The following is a 20,500-nucleotide window of genomic DNA, read 5'->3' as shown; positions in this document are numbered from 1 at the left end:
AAATAATATCATTAAATGTTAATGTTATATTTTTACAAATGTTTTATTCTAATAATAATAAAAATTATTAAAATAAGGTAATTATATTTATGAAATTAATAATACGTGCAAGTAACAAACAATTGTCGTAACGTTACATGTTACAGAAATTAGATTGGTTAGTATAAAATAATTACACTGTTCGAAACACAAAAAGTTTTTGTTGAGATTTTTACAGCGTATTTTTAAGATTTTTTCATGTTGATTACGAATCCGGCCATGAAAATTGCGTATCACGTCAGGTTTGTTAAATATCTTGATCTAAATATGCGAGAAAGAGCATTTAAGACACTTTTCTGTAAAATATAGCTTTTAATTGGAACGTGATCAAAAGTATTACAATGATTCAAAATCAAGTTTAAAACTTGTAGTTTATGAAAAAAATATATAAAAGGTCAAATCTATAAAGAGTTAAAGTGAATGATTCTACCAAACGTCTAAAGACTTTGTATTAGTATAAGAAAAATTGCGAAAAATGATATTTTAAATTTCTTAATTTAGTTTTTGCAATAAACTCTTTATAGATTCAACTTTTTTTATCTTTTTAACATAAATTACAAGTCTTAAGCTTTATTTTGAGCCGACGGAGCACTTTTCATCACGTCCCAATTAAAAGCTGTTTTACAGAAGAGTGTCTAAAATGCCCTTTTTCGCATATTTAGATCAAGATATCTCAAAATCCTGAAGTAAAACGCAATTTTCGCGGCCGGATTTGTAATCAGCATGAAAAAATCTACAAGAATACGCTTCGGAAACTTTTTCTGAACCTGCAAAAAGTTATTTTTTGTCGAGCAGTATTATTATTTATCCACAACTAAAATCAATTTTATTTTATGATATACAACAATATATTGCACAGATTCATTTTTTCTACTATTTCAAGTATTAAGATGACATTTTTATAATACATTTTTTATATATATTTTTATTTTATTTATATATATTAAATTTTTGGCACGTTCTTAATTTATAATTTATATAAACGAAAGTATGAAACTAAAATATTAGAAAATATATTCTAATAAAATTTTTCGAAACAATAAAAATTGATAAAATTTATTTATTATTTGACAGGATATTATCGCGTTAACTATGATGATGAGAATTGGCAAAGAATTTCAAATTATCTAAAATCTGATAATTACACGAAAATTCCTGTTCTTAATCGTGCCCAAATTATCGATGATGCATTTTATTTTATGATAGCAGGTCATCTCCATTCCTCTATATTCTGGAATATCATACCGTATTTACAACAAGAAGAAGATTATATAGCATGGTATCCTATGTTTAAAGCTCTGGAATACATGTTTAGTACTTTTCCTGTAGCCATACTAGAAGAAGTAAGTTAGAGCTTTAAAGTAAATATCAATAGATTTCAATAAAAGTGTTACATTTTTAGATATTTGCATATACTTTTATTCATTACAAGAAATTTAAATACTCAGAAAAATATATCCAACAACGATAAAATTTTACATCCTATTACGTGGCCAATAAACGTGCAAACAAATTAAGTGTGTATAATTACTTAACTCACTATAATCACTCAATATCACTTCATAAAACATTATCTCATACAACATTAACTCATAACAACTATAATCACTCAACTCACGCGAAGAACGATCTTCAAAGTGTATAATTTTTACTACTGCCAATATTATTGGTATATAACATTGTTGGATATATAGCTACTGGCTTCAAATCTTTGTCAATTAGTAATTTTTAAATATATAATTAAATTTTTTTAACTGCATGAACGTTTTATTTATTTGAAAATTACATGTTAGTAATTTTTAAATAAGTAAAACATTCATGCAGTTGAAGAAATTTAATTATATATTTAAAAAAGATATATTTTTTATCTTAGAAAATACCTAAAGAAAATAGGATTGATAAATAGTTATAAAACTTTATTACCTTTTAAATATTATAAACATTTTGCACAAATTAAACCATATTTTTCTATACATTAATTTTTATTTAAACGTATGTACAATACATGCATAGATAAACGTTCGCATTTATAAGTGAATTTGTCGGTATCTTTGTTTAAAAAATAGAGAAAGTTCTAAGAATATGTTGAAAAATAATAGAAAAATCTTTTTTAAATCTATTTATAACATGCACAAAAAAAAATATTTATTTAACGATTTTTAGTATAGAGCATGGCCTGTCAGATTTGAGGTACTTCAAAGAATAAAGTATGAAGAAATAGATGACAGAGACGAGCTAAGAACATGTTTACGACAAGAAGCTGCAAAATGGGCATGTCTTTTTGGTGACAACACTTGTAAGAAAGAAGCCTACAATAAATTAAGACAACATCTCCTAGATCCTACAGAACACAAGTAAATATTGTTATATATTTTTAGCCTTTTGTAATCAAATTCTCTTGTAGGTATTGTCTATAATGTTCAAGTAATTTGATCAAGAGATCCATATGCTAATTTTTAATTAAAAAATTAATTTTTTTTTTATTTCAGACTTTTGCCATGGTGGAAGGAATGGACATATTGTAAAGGTTTGATGATAGCCAAAAAAAAGATTTGGAAATTAGTATATGATCTAGGATTGAATAACACTAAATATGTAGAATTCTTGGCTTGCACTGAAAATATTGATATCATAATGGATTATTTAAGTTTACTCACTTTTACACAACGGGAATATCTTTCTAACGGTTTCTTACATATTATAACGAAGCATGCAAATAATCTAATTATACTGCAGCACATATTAGATTATTTTCAGGAACTAAAACCAAAGTAATGTGACATATTTTTACAAATATTTTGTACAAAAATTTATTATTTGTTTTATATACAGGGTGTCCGCGGTAACTTGCGCCCGTCAGCTGCAGGTAGAGCAGGTCAAACTGAATAAAAAGTCCTCTACCAATTTGCATAATTCTCAATTATTAATTATAATTAATGGGAAATTAATTTATAAAAATCGGCCTACTTGGGTGCCCTACACAAACGCAATGGATAATAATCGACAAAGATAGTAACATGCATAAAGCTGGACCTTCCAGTGGACTGTCTCTTCTCGCCGCGCGCTACCACTCGCGTGGATTGGCCAAACTTTATTAATTAATTTCCCCTTTATGATTGAGAAAATCGCAAAATGGTAAAGGACGTTTTTACTCAGTTGGATCTGCTCCACCTGCACCTGACGGGTGAGGCGCGAGTTGCCAACCACTCTGTATACACTAGTTTTTTCGTTTTTAGACATGTTAATACAACTGCAGCATTAATTATTATTATTAACAACATATATTCCGAAAATCTAATTAAGGTAAAAATTTTACATGTTTATATATTTATACAAAATGTGATAATAATGCGTATTTATAATTATTATTTAATGTTAAGAATAATTTTGATAATGTTACAGAAAATTTATTTATTAATAATGTTAAAAAAATAATACATTTTAGGAAATAAAGGAATACGTTGAAAATATGAAGGTCAAAGCATACTTAGTTCAAAAAATGAATATCACAGAAGATATACTGAAAAGACGTCAAATAAAGGAGGTAAATTTAATAAATATTATTATGGAAAGCGAAAGAAAAAGAAATATTGTTCTATCTTATTAATCTCAGAATATTAATTTTATATTTCTTAATTAATATATAAAATACATTGATTTCATAATACAAATATTTGTTTATATATATTAGGATTTTATAATGAATTTTGACAAAATTCAAAGCAAGATAAAAATTCGCAACGATCAAATCAACAGACAGATACAATATTATGAAAATATCCGTTTTAAACATTGGAATTAAAAAAATTGCAGCTTTGCATGAGTGGATGTACTTCATACAAATAATTTTTTATATTATATCTACTATTTCTTTTACTGTTTTAATTATTGTTTATATAGATGCGTTACTATTCGATGCCTCTGTATTTACTGAACTTTATGACTGCGTGCCTCAAGTTTTTCATATTTTTGTGAACTTGATTGAAGACTATATATTATTATCTGTGTAGTCACAAGAAAATAGCCATATATATTACAATAAATTTTATTTTTAGATATAATATAACAATTTTATAAATAAATAAATATATAAATAATATAAATATATAAATATGCTTGTCAAGCAATAAATGCACCTCAATGTATTGTTTATTTATTTTAAATTATATATTGCTCTTTTTTTAATGTTTTTACGTTAATTAATAAAATTATATGTTTAAGAACACGCACACAAACACACAAACACACACACACACTCGCACATACAAATACATCTATATATATGTATAACGAATTATTATTTAAATATTATATTTACAGCCTACATATTTATGTTTATATATACCTATTATAAAAATCCGTTTATATTTATATTATAAATATATGTATATATATATTTGCATGTGTATGTGTATGTGTGTGTGTATATATATGAAATTATATATTAAAAATGTTACGCATGTCATATACACAAATCATATTATATATTAAATATATAATTAATACATTATAATAATTAGTAAATGTATATCGGACGTTTCGCGTCAAAAGGCACACCAGGCTGCTCATTTTTCACTTAAGCGTAGAGGGTCGTATTAGGGCTTAAATTGTAGCTTTTTTCACGTATAATCGAATACCGTCTGGTGAATTTTAAATTCATTAAAATTTTTTATTAACAATAAGTCACATAACACACATTCTCTCTCTCTCTCTCTCTCTCTCTCTCTCTCTCTCTCTCTCTCTCTTTTTCTCTCTCTTCTCTACCCTCTCACCTCTCTTTCATCTTACGTAAATCCACACACGGTAAAAAACATTTCGTATTTCTGTTGAAATTATCTTGTGTAGAAATTTTTGTGTTAAAATTTTAACATACTCTTATGTTAATATAACATATTGTCGTTATGTTATTTTGACATTTGTCTGTTGAGTTAATATTCACTATTTTTAAGTGTTAAAACAACACAATTAAATGAAAATGTACGAATTTTTGCTTATATTATATTTTTTTGTGTTATTTTTTCACATATTACGTGTGTTATTTAATTACATAATTGTTTTCTGTTAAATTAACATTAAAATTAGAGTAGATAAATTGGGACATGTGAAATGTGTTAAATTTAACACAATTTTTTTTACTGTGCATTTTAATTTTACAAAGTTATTTAAATAAAATATTAACCTTAAAAAAATTTATATTGCATAACTTTAAAATCGTGCAACATAATTTGGCGTTTCTTACTAATATTTTTAATAAACTCACAAATACTGCAAGATATATATATATATATATATATATATATATTTGCACATATTTATATGTTTTGTAAGTTATAATTTCTTTACTAAAGTTTAAGAGAAATTTGTCGATTAAGAAGTATAAAAGATCTCAATATGTGCTAAATCTTTATAACAAAATTTTATATTTTTGTAGACTTCTGCCATGGTAAAGGAAATGGACTTATTGTAATGATATAATGCAGTTTGATATATAATGGCGAATAACGTATATTATGTAGTAAAATCACAGTAATCATAAAATTTTGAAATTTTGGGCTTGCTCTAAAAATCATGATATTACTAACAAATATTTTTATCTAAAAGAGGCGGAATGCAAATCATGTATTTATTCGTAAGTTGAAATCTATTTAGTTAAGTTTCCTGTCGACTACTGAAAAACGTGCAAGAAATAGTCGTACACTTACGTGTATATTAAAAAATTTTGAAACAATTAAACTGAAGTAAAAAAAAAATCTTCTATTTTCTAAACATACGTATACTATTATTAATGATATGCAAGCTTATTATTTGTACAAGCTTATTATCTGTTTGTTGTTTTGTAAACGAGTTGACACAATCACAACATTAATTATATATTGTTAATAGCATATATTCTATAGAACAACTTAACAAAGTAAGCATTTCATGAGTTTTTATTATATAAATAAAATATATTTTTATATGTGGTCGGCGATAAAATTATGTTACTAATTAATAGAAGAAAAAATATTAAAATATCTTATTTTAAGTGAACATTACACATATTATGATTAAGATTAAAAACTTTGACGATATGTTAATTTGGAAAGATGAGGTAAATATATGTTAAAATTATATTTAGAGCTCTCGTTTATTATTAAAATTATTTTTTTCTTATTCTTTGTCCTCTCATAAAAATAACACAAAGTTATAAGCATCCTTTTAGCCAAACAAATATATCGATAGAAAATATTGATACATTATACAATTTTTGCTTACCGATAACTTTTACTACCCAGACGTATTCCAATTTTAACAATTTCTCACATATTTCTTTATGCAAAAATACAAGTTTAACTTTATTATTAGCATTTAAAGAGAATGGTTGGATGATTTTCAATATACAACAAATTGGTAAATATCGACCAATTGACTTATTATGTGGTTATTACTCGTCTATATTTTATGCATACACAATTGACATCATTTTATATTTTTATTCATTTTATTTATTGTCCTATAAAATTTTAAGATGCTCATTGTATAACAATTATATAAATAAATTCAATTATAATATCAATCAATATCAAACTTATATTTATACAAATTTTTTATTTTAACAATAGTAAAAATTATTAAAATAGTAAGTACAAGTAATACATACAATTTTCGTAAAGTTACATGTTACAGGAATTTTATTAATTAAAATAAAATAATTATTACATAATTTATGCAGAACTAGAGTCAATTTTATTTTATTCCATATAAATAGCACTATCTTGCATAGCTTTATTCATTATTCTAATTAATTTTCTATATGTCTTTACATTTTATTTATATGTATTAATTTTTAATAAGTTTTTAATTTATAAATACGATAAAGATGCAGAATAAAATAGATACAGCAAATATGCGAATTGTGAAGAGAATGATCAAAGAAAGGAGAAATAATCAATCTGAAAGAAAAGGAAATGAAGAAGGGTCAATAATAATAGAAGCAGATGAAGAGACACATGAGCTGATACTGAAGAAAGGAAAGCTAAGTGTAGGATGGAAGAAGTGTCCGGTATTTAATCACATCAATGTTAAAAGATGTTTCAAATGCTGGGGATATTATCATATTGCAAAAAATTGTACGCGAGAGGAAGCATGCTATAAATGTGCAGGAAGTCATAACTCGCGTGATTGTACAGCGACAAAGAAGAAATGTGTGAATTGTATGTTCAAAAATCGAACATACAATCTGAATATAAGCGATGACCATGACGCCCTTAGTCCGGAATGTCCGACCTTTAAGAGGGCGCTACGGGAGGAGAAGAGGAGAGCAGGCTGGGAGGACGCTAAATAGCAACCACAGGAAGAAGCGGAGATAATACTATATACAAATGCGCAAAGTTTAATTGCGCACAGAGATGAGATACAACATCAGATCATGAAGAAAATAAATCCTGCGTTCTTAGCATTATCGGAGACCAGAGTGACTGAGGATATCGAAGACAGTGAAGTGAACGTTCCGGGTTATAGTATAGTTAGATGTAATGCTGAGAATAGGAATACGGGAGGAGTTATTTTATACGTTAGAAGCGATATTAAATATGAAATAGTATTAGAGGGAAAAAAAAAATTAGAATCGAATTGTTGGTGTGTTGCGGTAGAAGTAAAAGATAAATTATATAAAGGAGTGATAATGGTAATATATCACTCACCGAGCGCATCGCACGGAGATTTCTTGAGATTTTTCGAGGATATAGTAGAAGAGTTTATAATAAAGGGAGAATGCATGGTAATAGGAGATTTTAATATAGATCTTATGAGAGATTCGTTTTATGCGAATAAACTGCAAACGACAATGCTAAGCTTAGGTATGAAACAATATGTTAACGAACCGACGAGAATTACGAAAGACAGTCAGACAATTATAGATTTGATCTTCGCTAATAACAATAAAATAGTACAGGTAATTCATGAACCTAAAATTACGGATCACGCGTGGCTGAAAGTTGAGCTGAGTGTTAGTAAAACTGAAAGTAAATATAGAGAATTTAGTGCTAGGAATTATAAAAAGTTTGATGAAAATAAATTTGCTATATTAGTGAAAAATAAATTACAAGAAAGCCAGGAATGTCAGTGTGAATGTATGGGTGTCAGTGAGAGGGCGAAAAAACTTGTCGATAGTATAGTGGGTGCGTTAGATGTAATGGCGCCGAGGAAAAAATTTAGAATTCCGAAAGTTTGGGAAGGGAAGAAATGGTTTTCAGACGAAATAAAAGAGGCTGCGGATAGAAGGGATAAGGCATATAGAAGAGCATTGTATGACGATACCGAACAAAATTGGTCGCAGTATAAAATTGAAAGAAATACAGTAGTAAAATTAATTAGGGAGAAGAAAAAAGAATATTATGAAAATATGATAGATCTTAATAAAGAAAATCCTACGTCTATGTGGAAAACCTTGAAAGAAATAATTAGAGGCGAGCCAGTAGGCATAAAAGAGGTAGGAAATATAGATTTTGAAATTTTAGGCGATATCGAAGAGTGCAATATAGCTGATAAATTTAATTTATATTATATACAAAGTATTAATAGTATAATAAACTCTATAAAGGTCGTTAGATCCGGTGATATAATCGATCATTGGATGAATATAAATAAGAAAATTATTTATATTATCGAAAATAAAGGATTTATGGAAAATTTCGTGACTATTAAACTAGAGCAGTTAGAAAAAATTGTTATGGGATTGCCGAAAAAGAAAGGTACGGAAGAGGGAATAACTAGCGATATATTGAGGACAACTTTTTCTGTAATAAAAGAGGAATTTGCGAATATAATAAACAATTCTTTAAGAGAAGGTCTCTGTCCGGAAGGTTGGAAAACCTCTACGATAATACCGATTCCAAAGATAGATAAAGCGAAAAAAGCGAGCGATTATAGGCCTATAAATATGTTACCAATATTTGAAAAAGTGTTAGAATTAGTAGTAAAAGAACAACTTGAAATGTATTTGGAAACTAACGATATTATAACAGAACATCAGTCGGGGTTTAGAAAATATTACTCGTGTGAAACAGCGATTCAAACTGTCATTGACGAATGGAAATTAATAGTAAGCGAAGGAAAAATGGTAGGTGTAATTTTCATGGATCTTAAGAGAGCGTTTGAAACAATAGACAGAGAAAGATTATTAGGAAAAATGTATTATTATGGAATTAGAGGAATGGCCTTAGAATGGTTCAAATCATATTTAAATAATAGGAAACAGCAAGTGCGTTTCAATCATACATGGTCTAAATTATTGACAACAGAATACGGAGTGCCACAAGGCTCGGTACTAGGACCTTTACTATTTATAATATATATAAATGATATAATCGAAGGCTGTCCAGAAGGGTGCAATATAAAAATGTTTGCAGACGACACGCTTATATATGTAAGTGGAGAAAGTAGCACGGATATAGAGATAAAATTGAACACGGCTTTTAATATAATCGAACGTTGGATGAATATAAATAAGTTAAAAATGAATGCAAGTAAAACGAAGTATATGATAGTTAGAAGTATTCGAAAAGAATTGAGAGGTAATACTATTTTGAAATGTCTGGACGGAATTGAAATAGAGCGTGTAGAGACTATGAAATATCTAGGGTATAATTATCGATGACAGACTTCGATTTCAAGATCACTGTGATTATATGTTAAAAAAAATAGGTAAAAAAACGAGTTTCTTAAATAGAGTAGGTAATTACATATCAGTGTATACTAGATGCATTATATATAAGACAATCATAGCTCCTCATTTTGAGTATTGCGCGACGATATTAATAGGCATGGGGGAGACGCAGATAACCCAACTGCAGAAGGTACAAAACAGAGCTATGAGGATAATACTTCAATGTGATAGATACACCAAAGTGGAAGACATGCTAGAGGCGTTGCAATTTATGTCAGTAAGACAAAGATTACAATATAATATATGTATATTTATTTTCAAGATATTGAATAACCTGTTACCAATTCAGTTAAGAGATAAGTTACAAATAGTAGGGAACAAATGCGATAGGGAAACAAGACAAGCGGGTAATATCGAAATTCAATTTCGAAAAACAAGGAGTGCACAGAAAAGTTTGTTTTATGAAGGAAGTATATTGTATAACGTCCTGCCAGTAGAAATTAAAACTTGCGATAGGCTCGAATTATTTAAAAGAAGATTAAAAGCGCATATCTTACATATGTAAATGTTAAAACTGTATAAGAAAATAGCTGAGAAAGCTAAATAAAAGCTCATCAATCAATCAATCAATCTCTCTCTCTCTCTCTCTCTCTCTCTCTCTCTCTCTCTCTCTCTCTCTCTCTCTCTCTCTCTCTCTCTCTCTCTCTCTCTCACACACACACACGCACGCACGCACGCACGCACGCACGCACGCACGCACGCACGCACGCACGCACGCACGCACGCACACACACACACACACACACACACACTCTCATTCTCACTCACTCACTCACTGTTCGTCTTGTGTACTTATTTAGTACATTCATGATTAAACATCTATATGCATTAATGTGAAATTTACTTACAATTAGTTTACTTGAAATATTCAATCTCTAAAGTGTTTATCTTATAAGATAGACAAAAAAATCTGAGTAAATAATAAGAAAAAAAAACAAAAGGATTATTATTGTCATAATTTTTTATCAATTAAGTACTCTCAACTATCCAATAATTAAATAAATACGTACAAATGTGCGCGCGTGTACACACATACACATATTGATATTAAAGAGGTTGAAGGAGAGGAAGGAGAAGATAAAAATTTAAATATTCACATATATTTTCAAATATTATATATGAATTTATAGTTTACATATCTAATTAATAATGAATTTCTAATTATATTAAACATATCAAAATAAAGACATACATGTATTTATCAAATGAATAAAATTATTGAATACAGACTTAAAAAATTTATTAAACATAGACTTAAAAAATTAATTAATTAAACATATTCCAAATTTAGAAAAAATAAACTTTATTTATATATGCAACAGCTTTTTAAACTAAATTTTTAAATTCTATTTTATATTAGACAATTATCTCAATCAACATCTACGTCCACATTAGCTGCACTGCAGACTACCTCTACAGCCACATTATCTGCTCCGCGGATATAGCGTTATGCCAATACGATACATTACATGTACTTACTTACTTGCCTTTACTGTACCAACTCTTGTTCTTTCCACGTAATCATGTTTTTACAGTTATCGTTTGCTGTATATCTTCCAGCAAACTTTATTTCGTGTGAAGTGTATTTAATTAATTAAATCTCTGCGAAAGATTGAGAAGATGAAGGGATAATTCAAACTATGAAGACATGGTTACATGGAAAAGACAAGAGTTGATACAATAATAAAGACATACATGTATTTGTATCCTGCTGGCATAAGGTTATAGAAGTTGATTGAGATTGAAAAATAATAATGAAAATAATAAAAAAAATAAAGACACATGTATTTGTATCGTGCTGGCATAAAGTTATAAAAGTTGATTGAGATTGAAAAATAATAATAAAAATAATTAAAAAAAGGAAATATTCAATCATCATTTAAAAGCATATTTGAAATCTGTAGAATAAACAGTTTTTGCAAAAAATGTGGAGCATTTGAGCTCTAGTAAGTCTAAAAATAAATGTAAACATCAATTAATAATAACTGATGTTATATATATATTATATATATAAACCAATTTGTTGCAATATTCACTATAAAAGGTTGTAAGGGTAAGATGGCTAAAAGTGAATAATTTAAAAGATAGTTAACATAATTTTACATAAACTGAAATATTTCATAAAATAAAATATTTGTAATATTTCGAAGTTTATGTAAGATTATGTAAAAATTATACCTTTACAACTTTTTATAGTAAATATTGCGAGGAATCGATTTATATGAGAAAAATTAAGGTAATTCTATTTTGAAAATATAAGTGACCTTTAAATAACCTTGAAAATCGCCGTTTAGGAAAAAGTCTGTGTCAACTTTTTCTTTTTCGAAATCCTGCAACTTTTATCTAAATTTAATAGAAAATGTATAAAAAATGCTCGACATTAGTACACACACACACACACACACACACACATATGGGTAAATTTATATAAATAGGGTGCTTTAGGAGGAATGATCAGGATTCTAGGATATGATTGTACACATCATTTTAAGCAAAGAAGTTTAGATAAACATGTTTAATAATTGTTCTATTCCGGTCATAAAAATATACAAAAATGAATGATATAATCTCTAAAAACTCACCTTTAAAAAAAGGCAAAAAAAGGCGACCAGTTAAGGGCACGCCATTAACAAAAATTATCCATTGCAAACCCATGTAGAATCCTATCCTATTGCAAACCCATGTAGAATCCTATGAAAAATTAATCATTGCAAACCCATGTAAAATCCTAGGCAAAATTAACCATTGCAAACCCATGTAGAATCGTACCCATTGCAAACCTATGTAGAATACTATGAAAAATTAACCATTGCAAACTCATGTAGAATCCTATGAAAAATTAACCATTGCAAACCCATGTAGAATTGTATTAAAAATTATCCATTGCAAACTTATGTAGAATCCTACATTGCAAACCCATGTACAATAGAATTGTATGAAAAATTATCGATTATAAACCCATGTACAATCGTAACAAAAGTAATGAAATAAAAAAAAAAATTGCGCCAAGTGAAAGTAGAAACTTGTACCAGTGGAAAATTAAAGTTGCAGACATATATAGAGTCGTATAATAAATCAGTAAAAATTTAAATTTGCAAATGTAGAATCGTACCATAAAAAAACTTATCTTTTAAAAAAAAAGATAAACAAGATGCCAAGTCCATGCGCCATGTGAAAAAGAAATAAAAAAATTTTAGTTAAAAAAACTGGGCGCGCTGCTAAGTTTCAAAATTACAATGCACCTTAAAGTAACATTAATTAATTTAAACACAAAACATATTTTAACTGTAATGAGTTTAAAAGTAACAATTTAATTTTAATATTGTTAGAATATTATTTAGCAGCGCTCCCAGTTTTTTTAACTAAAATTTTTTTATTTCTTTTTCACATGGCGCATGGACTTGGCATCTTGTTTATCTTTTTTTTTAAAAGATAAGTTTTTTTATGGTACGATTCTACATTTGCAAATTTAAATTTTTACTGATTTATTATACGACTCTATATATGTCTGCAACTTTAATTTTCCACTGGTACAAGTTTCTACTTTCACTTGGCGCAATTTTTTTTTTTATTTCATTACTTTTGTTACGATTGTACATGGGTTTATAATCGATAATTTTTCATACAATTCTATTGTACATGGGTTTGCAATGTAGGATTCTACATAAGTTTGCAATGGATAATTTTTAATACAATTCTACATGGGTTTGCAATGGTTAATTTTTCATAGGATTCTACATGAGTTTGCAATGGTTAATTTTTCATAGGATTCTACATAGGTTTGCAATGGGTACGATTCTACATGGGTTTGCAATGGTTAATTTTGCCTAGGATTTTACATGGGTTTGCAATGATTAATTTTTCATAGGATTCTACATGGGTTTGCAATAGGATAGGATTCTACATGGGTTTGCAATGGATAATTTTTGTTAATGGCGTGCCCTTAACTGGTCGCCTTTTTTTACCTTTTTTTAAAGGTGTAATCACTTACGTGAAGAACAGGCCCCAAAATGTATGATTTTTACTACTGCCAATATTATTGATATATAACATTGTTATTGGATACATAACTAAGTGCTTAAAATCTTTGTCAACAAATTATAATTATAAACATTTTGCACAAATTTAATTATATTTTTGGGGGAAGGGCCACAATTGGCTACAGATTGATTGCCGATAGCATCGATTGCCAACAGTCCATTTGCCAACAAATCGTTTGCGTACAAAACTTTTTGCTTACAAATCTGTTGCCTACAAGCTCTTTTGCGCAGAAATCAAAAAATTAAGAAACGAATATATGTATTTGCACACATAATATTATTATCTACAAACCAATTGCCTACAAGCTCTATTGCGCACAAAATGAAATTAAAAGACTACATACGTTTGCACACACAAACTATTGCAACAGCTACATTGCACACATGATATTATTATGTCAACGATTGTTCCTTTTTTGAATATAACACTTTTTTAATTTTTACGAAAAACTTGCAATTTTTAACTTATTTCTATTAGTTTTTTGGATTTATATATGTCGTAGGCAAATGGTTATTTTAGAGAAATAGCTTTTGAGTAGATAAATGCAATCTGCCTGGTCAAAATGGCTTTCGCCTGTTTATGTGTGTCAAAATGCTATTTTCCTAGGCAAACAGCATTTGCCTGAACGTTTTTTAGGAAAATAGAAATTTTGGATATTGTTTCGAATGGGATACTTCGAGTTTATGGCAGCCCTTTTGAGTACTAAAAATAGATAAAACAATATAATACATATAAGATTTGGATTAAACCTCGCTTCACCTGGAATGTAACAAACCTATGTAGAGCCTAGCCTTTGCGTGAAAAAGTGTATGCTATATACCATTTACAAAATAGCGGTTCAGTCAAGTAGCATTGGGCCAGGAAAATAACATTTTCGGGGAGCCGATCTGTAAGCAATAATATTATATGTGTGCAATGCAGCTTGTGCGCAATAGTATCGCATGTGTGCAAATGTACGTTTGTGCCTAAATTTTATTATTTGTGCACAAAAGAGCTTGTAGACAATAGATTTGCAGGCAAAAAGTTTTGTGAGCAAACGATTTGTTAGTAAACGGTCTGTTGTCAATCGATACTATTGGCAATTAATTTGTAGGCAATAGGGATCCTACCTATTTTTGCATGCATATGTATATATATTTGAGTGTATGTACGTACATAGATAAATGCTCGCGTCAATATATGGTAAGTGAATTTGTACGTATGTTCGTTTCAAAGAAAGAGAAAATTTTAGGAATCTGTTGGAAAATAATAGAGAGATTTTTTTTACTACATTTATAATATGAATAAAGAAATATATATTTAACGATTTTTAGGATCGTATAATGCAGGGATTAAATGGGGTACTTGAAACAATTAAATATGAAGAAATTGATGATAGAGACAAACTTAGAATACGTTTACGACAAGAAGCTGCAAGATGGGCATGTTTTCTCGATGACATCACTTGTATGAAAGAAGCCAACAATACATTAACAAAACATATCAAAGATACGGAAACACACAGGTAAATATTCTTACATATTTTTAGCTTTTTTTAATCAAATCTTCTTATAGGTATTGTCTATAATGTTCAAATAATTTGATCAAGAGACCCATACACTAATTTTTAATAAGAAAATTTAATTTTTTATATTTTAGACTTTTGCCATGATGGAAGGAGTGGACATATTGTAATAATTTGATTGAAACCAAAGAAGAAACCACTTGGCAATTAGTGTATGATATAAAATTGAATAAATCTGACACTAAATTTTTAAATTACTTGGCTTGCTCTGAAGATACTAATCTCATTAAAAAATATTTAAGATTTAATCAAAACATTTCCACAGAATAGGAATATCCAAATTCTTTCAACAGTTTCTTACATATTATTACAAAGCATGCGGATAATTATATTATACTGGAGTACATATTGGATCATTTTAACGAAATAAAACCAAAGTAATGTGGCATATTTTTATAAATGTTGTGTACAAAAGTTTATTACATGTATTATATATACATACATCTGTTTATTTTTGTTTTTAGAAATGTTAATATAATTGCAGCATTAATTATTATTATTAATAACGTATATTCCATAAATCCATCTCAGGTAAAAATTTTTTTTATTTTTAAATATGTATACAAAATTTGATAATATTGCGATATTCAATTCAATTCTTTATTCGTCCCCTGAGGGATTGAAGGCGCTTTTGAAGGAGCGTTCCCCAACCTTACAAATACTCTTACAATTTTTACTTATATCTACTCTTATCTCTACTCTTACATCTAATTTACAATTAACTTAATTCTACCTTAACCTACTTATCTACTACTTTAGAGAGAGAAAGAGCCGTCCCTACCTATCGCTTCGCTTCGGCTTCCGATTCCCCATATATTCTCCACCACCTCATTCATACCTCACTCATTCTCCTCCTCATACTTCCTTCCTCCTTTTCCCCTCCCTCCCCCTTTTCTTCCGTTCTCCCCTCTTCCCTCTTTTTCTCTATTTCTCTCATCCATCCTTCCCCTTCTCCTCCTTCCTGCAATATTCCCTTCATTCTTTCCCACCAGTTTCCCTTCTCCCCTTCTCCCCCACATTCTCCTATCACATGCTCCCATGTTTCTTCTTCTATCCCGCATAACCTACATCTTCTTGTCTCCTCTTCTTCCCAGTATCTCGCCCCTCTCATCTCATTGTTCATTCTGAACCTAACTATCCTTCTCCATCTACTTTCCCCCCATCCCTTTCTCAGGTATTCCGGTAAACCCTCCTCCTTCCATTCCCCATACCATCTATTATATCTCGACTCTCTTATCCTCTCCCATCTTTCCTCCTTTTGCCTTTCCCTGTCTTTCTGCTCCCACCCCTCATATACTTCCTCTCCCCTTCCCCTTTTTTCCTCCATCTCTTTCCCTTCTATTCCTCTTTCTTCCCAGAATTTCTCCCTCTCTTCCTCCCACATCTTTCTTTCCTTTCCTCCTCTTATCCTCTCTTTCATATCCTCAAAACATTTCCTCGCTAAACTTCCTCCCCTTCCTTCCTCCAACTTCCTCTCATACCCTACCGCCCTCCTTCCTGCCCTTATCCTAAATTTGTCTTTTCCTATCTCCTCTCTTACCATATACCCCGGCGTGCACCAGTCTACTCCTAACGTCCACCTAATTCATCGCTCCTGCATTGCCTCCACCTCTCTCCTCTCCTTCCATCCCCATATTTCCGCCCCATATTCCAACACCGTCCCCACCAACCTTTCCATTAGCCATACTCTTTTCATCCAGTCTCCTGCAAACTTTCTCTTTCCCATTCCCCACACCTGTCTTATCACCGCTCCTGCTTTCCTAACTCTGTTCTTTACCTGCGCCTCCTGCCCCCCGTTCCTCTGTAGCTTATACCCTAAATATGTAAATTCTTTCACTTCCTCTAACCTTTTTCCTTTCCATCTCCACTCCACTCTCTTCATTCTTCCTCCTCCCTTTTTAAACCTCATTACCTTTGTCTTATCCACATTCACCTCTAACCTTTTCTTGTCCATATAACTTTCCATTTTCCCCAACATATGTATCATCCCTTCCTCATCCTCCGCCAACAGTACCATGTCATCTGCGTACGCCAAACAATGCACCTTTTCCCCTCCCAGTTTCACCCCCCCCCCCCAACCTCCTTTTCTTAGCACTTCCTCTATATCCGCTATCAGTAAACTGAATAAGTGCGGACTCATTGGGCAACCTTGCCTCACCCCCCTTGCCGTCCAAAAATTTTCTCCCTCCTCCTTCCCCACTCTTACCTTACTCCTCGTTTCCCTGTACACCTCTTCTATCCTACTCCTTAAACCCTCCCTCACTCCCCTCCTTTTCATTGCCTCCATTAACACCTCCCTATCTACCGAATCAAACGCCGCCTTCAGGTCCATAAATGCCGCGACTACCTTTCCTCCCTTCTTATTTACCCTCTTATTCACCAGATAATTCAACACATAGATACTATTCATCACCCCCATTCCCTTCCTAAAACCTGTCTGACTCTCCGGTATCATATTCTTCCCTTCCATTTCTTCCTTTAACCTTTCAGTTAAAATCCCCACGTATACCTTGTATAGCGTTGGCATCAATGTCACTCCTCTATAGTTTTCCACTTTATTCCCCGTTCCCTTTTTCAACAGTGGCACTATTATCCCTTCTTTCCACCTCTCCGGCCATCCTTCTCCTCTCCATACTCTGTTGCACATTTCCCATACCCACTCTTCTACCCTCTCCCCTCCATATTTCCATACCTCACTCGGTATCCTATCCTCCCCCGCTGCTTTTCCTTTCTTCAGTTTTCCCAGCATCCTCTTCACTTCCTCCCTGCTTATCTCCTGCTCCTCATCCCTCTCCCTTTTTTCTTTTCCTCCTCTTACCACTTTTACCTCTATCCCTCCCAATAAGTCCATGAAGTATTCCTTCCATTCCTCCGCCTTTATCTCCTCATTCACCCCTTCTCTCTTTTTCCTTTCCCTGTTAATAATCTTCCATACCTCTCTATATTGCGATATTAATAATTATTTATAAGAGTTTTAACAAGGCTCTGTAATATAAATATAAATTTAACGTATAAGACGGGCAACAAGAGCCAAATCGCGGATGACAATGCGTTATCCTAACGAAACTAAATAATTTTTCGTTAGAATTAAATACCGGTGCACAAGGCACCAAATTTTTACTTGGACACGGCCAAGATTTTAAATATGAAATAATCTCATATTTTGAGATTTAATTTCAATACCCCTTTAACCCCCCTACGGAAAATAAATAAATGAATGCAAGAGAAAAATATAGATCCGAAAATCGCTGAATCGGGAATCGAACCCGTAGGGGGGTTAAAGGGGTATTGAAATTAAATCTCAAAATATGAGATTATTTCATATTTAAAATCTTGGCCGTGTCCAAGTAAAAATTTGGTGCCTTGTGCACCGGTATTTAATTCTAACGAAAAATTATTTAGTTTCGTTAGGATAACGCATTGTCATCCGCGATTTGGCTCTTGTTGCCCGTCTTATACGTTAAATTAATAATTATTATTTAATGTTTAAAATAATTTTGATAATGTTAGAAAACAATACATTTTAGAAAATAATATTATATGCCGTTAGAGGTATTATAGAAACTAACTAAGTTGAAGTGAATAACACAGAAGATTTACTGAAAAGACATCAAATAAAGGAGGTAAATTTAATAAATATTATTAGGAAAAGCGAAAGAAAAAGAAATATTGTTCTATCTTATCAATTTCTGAATATTATTTTTATATTTGTCTTATTTGTTATATAAAAAGTATATTGATTTCATAGTGCAAATCTTTGTTTATTTTATATATATATTCGATTTTCATCATGCGGAATAAAATTACAATTTATTTAATTATAATATAATTAATAGAACAATTTGTTTTAGATAAATAACATTGTGATAAATAAGGATGACTTATATGACCGAATTACAAGTCAGTTAAACATTCGGATCGATCAAATTGAAAGACAGAGAGAGATTGTGAAACAGTTTTCTAATAATCTGTGGATGTAAAAAAATTGCAGCTTTGCATATGTAAACATACTTCATATGAATAATTTTTAATATTGTATGAATTATTTCTTTTATTGCTTTAATTATTGTTTATTTAGATGTATTACTATTTGATGCCTCTGTGTTAACAAAACTTTATGACTGCTTGCATCAAGTTTTTCAGTTTTTGCAATTTTACTCGAAGCAGTTGAAATATACATATATTAGATATTATATACCTTTGTAGTCACAAGAAAGTAGCCATATAATATTATAATAAATTTTATTGTTGCATATAATATAATAATATATATGTGTAAATATAAATATATATATATATATATATATATATATGTATTCTTGTTAAATGATAAATGCACCTAAATGTACTATCTATTTATTTTGAATTATATATTAACTTGTTTTCAATTTTTTTTATGTTAATTAATAAAATTATATGTTTACGCATACACCCACACATACACACATAAATACATATATATATACATGTATATATAACAGATTATTATTTAAATATAATATAAATTTACAGTTAACATATTTATGTTTGTATGTATTATAAAAACTTTTTTAAAATTTATATGTGTGTGTGTATGGGTATATATGAAATAATAATATTATATATTACATATCACGTATGTTATATATACAGATCATATTATATATTAAATATATAATTAATACATTATAATAATTTGTAAATGCATATATATATATATATATATATATATATATATATATATATATATATTTATAATAAGTTTCTATAATTATAAGAATTTGTAATATGTTAACGTTATATGTAAATTAATTATGATTATATGTGCTATATGTTCAATAATTAAATATTTAACACATTTAATGTTACAATTTAAAATTAGAAATTGATTAGCATTTTTTAGTTTCTAATATATCGCATAACAAAATCTCTCTCTCTTTCTCTCCCTCTCTCTCTCTCTCTCTCTCCCCCTCTCTTGTGTACATCCATATTCTAATTCTACAAAGTTATTTAAATAAAATATTAATCTTAATATTAATATTTATAAAATTATATTCCATAACTTTAAAATTGTACAACATATAATTCGGCGTTCCTTATTAAAACATTTGTCATCAAATTGATGTTTTTAAAAAGTTCGCGTAAAACATATACTTTTTCCAATCAACGCA

The 20,500-nt window shown here is 29.6% G+C and overlaps 1 protein-coding gene across 1 annotated transcript in view; it reads left to right on the top strand.

Annotated features, from left to right (window-relative positions):
* The window catches only part of LOC114937683 (aminopeptidase N-like), a 48,130-nt gene extending 45,316 nt beyond the window's left edge, over nucleotides 1-2,814 (top strand). Inside the window, exons 6-8 of the mRNA XM_085483252.1 lie at nucleotides 1,114-1,382; nucleotides 2,203-2,393; nucleotides 2,529-2,814. Of these exons, the coding sequence (XP_085339378.1) occupies nucleotides 1,114-1,382; nucleotides 2,203-2,393; nucleotides 2,529-2,814 (746 nt within the window). The remainder of the gene's footprint in view (nucleotides 1-1,113; nucleotides 1,383-2,202; nucleotides 2,394-2,528) is intronic.
* The last annotated feature ends 17,686 nt before the right edge of the window (nucleotides 2,815-20,500 follow it).

Source organism: Nylanderia fulva, unplaced genomic scaffold (genome assembly GCF_048542155.1).
Source record: "Nylanderia fulva isolate GAGA-0341 unplaced genomic scaffold, ASM4854215v1 Scaffold24, whole genome shotgun sequence".
NCBI lineage: Eukaryota > Metazoa > Arthropoda > Insecta > Hymenoptera > Formicidae > Nylanderia > Nylanderia fulva.
This window is presented reverse-complemented; position numbering and strand designations above follow the sequence as displayed.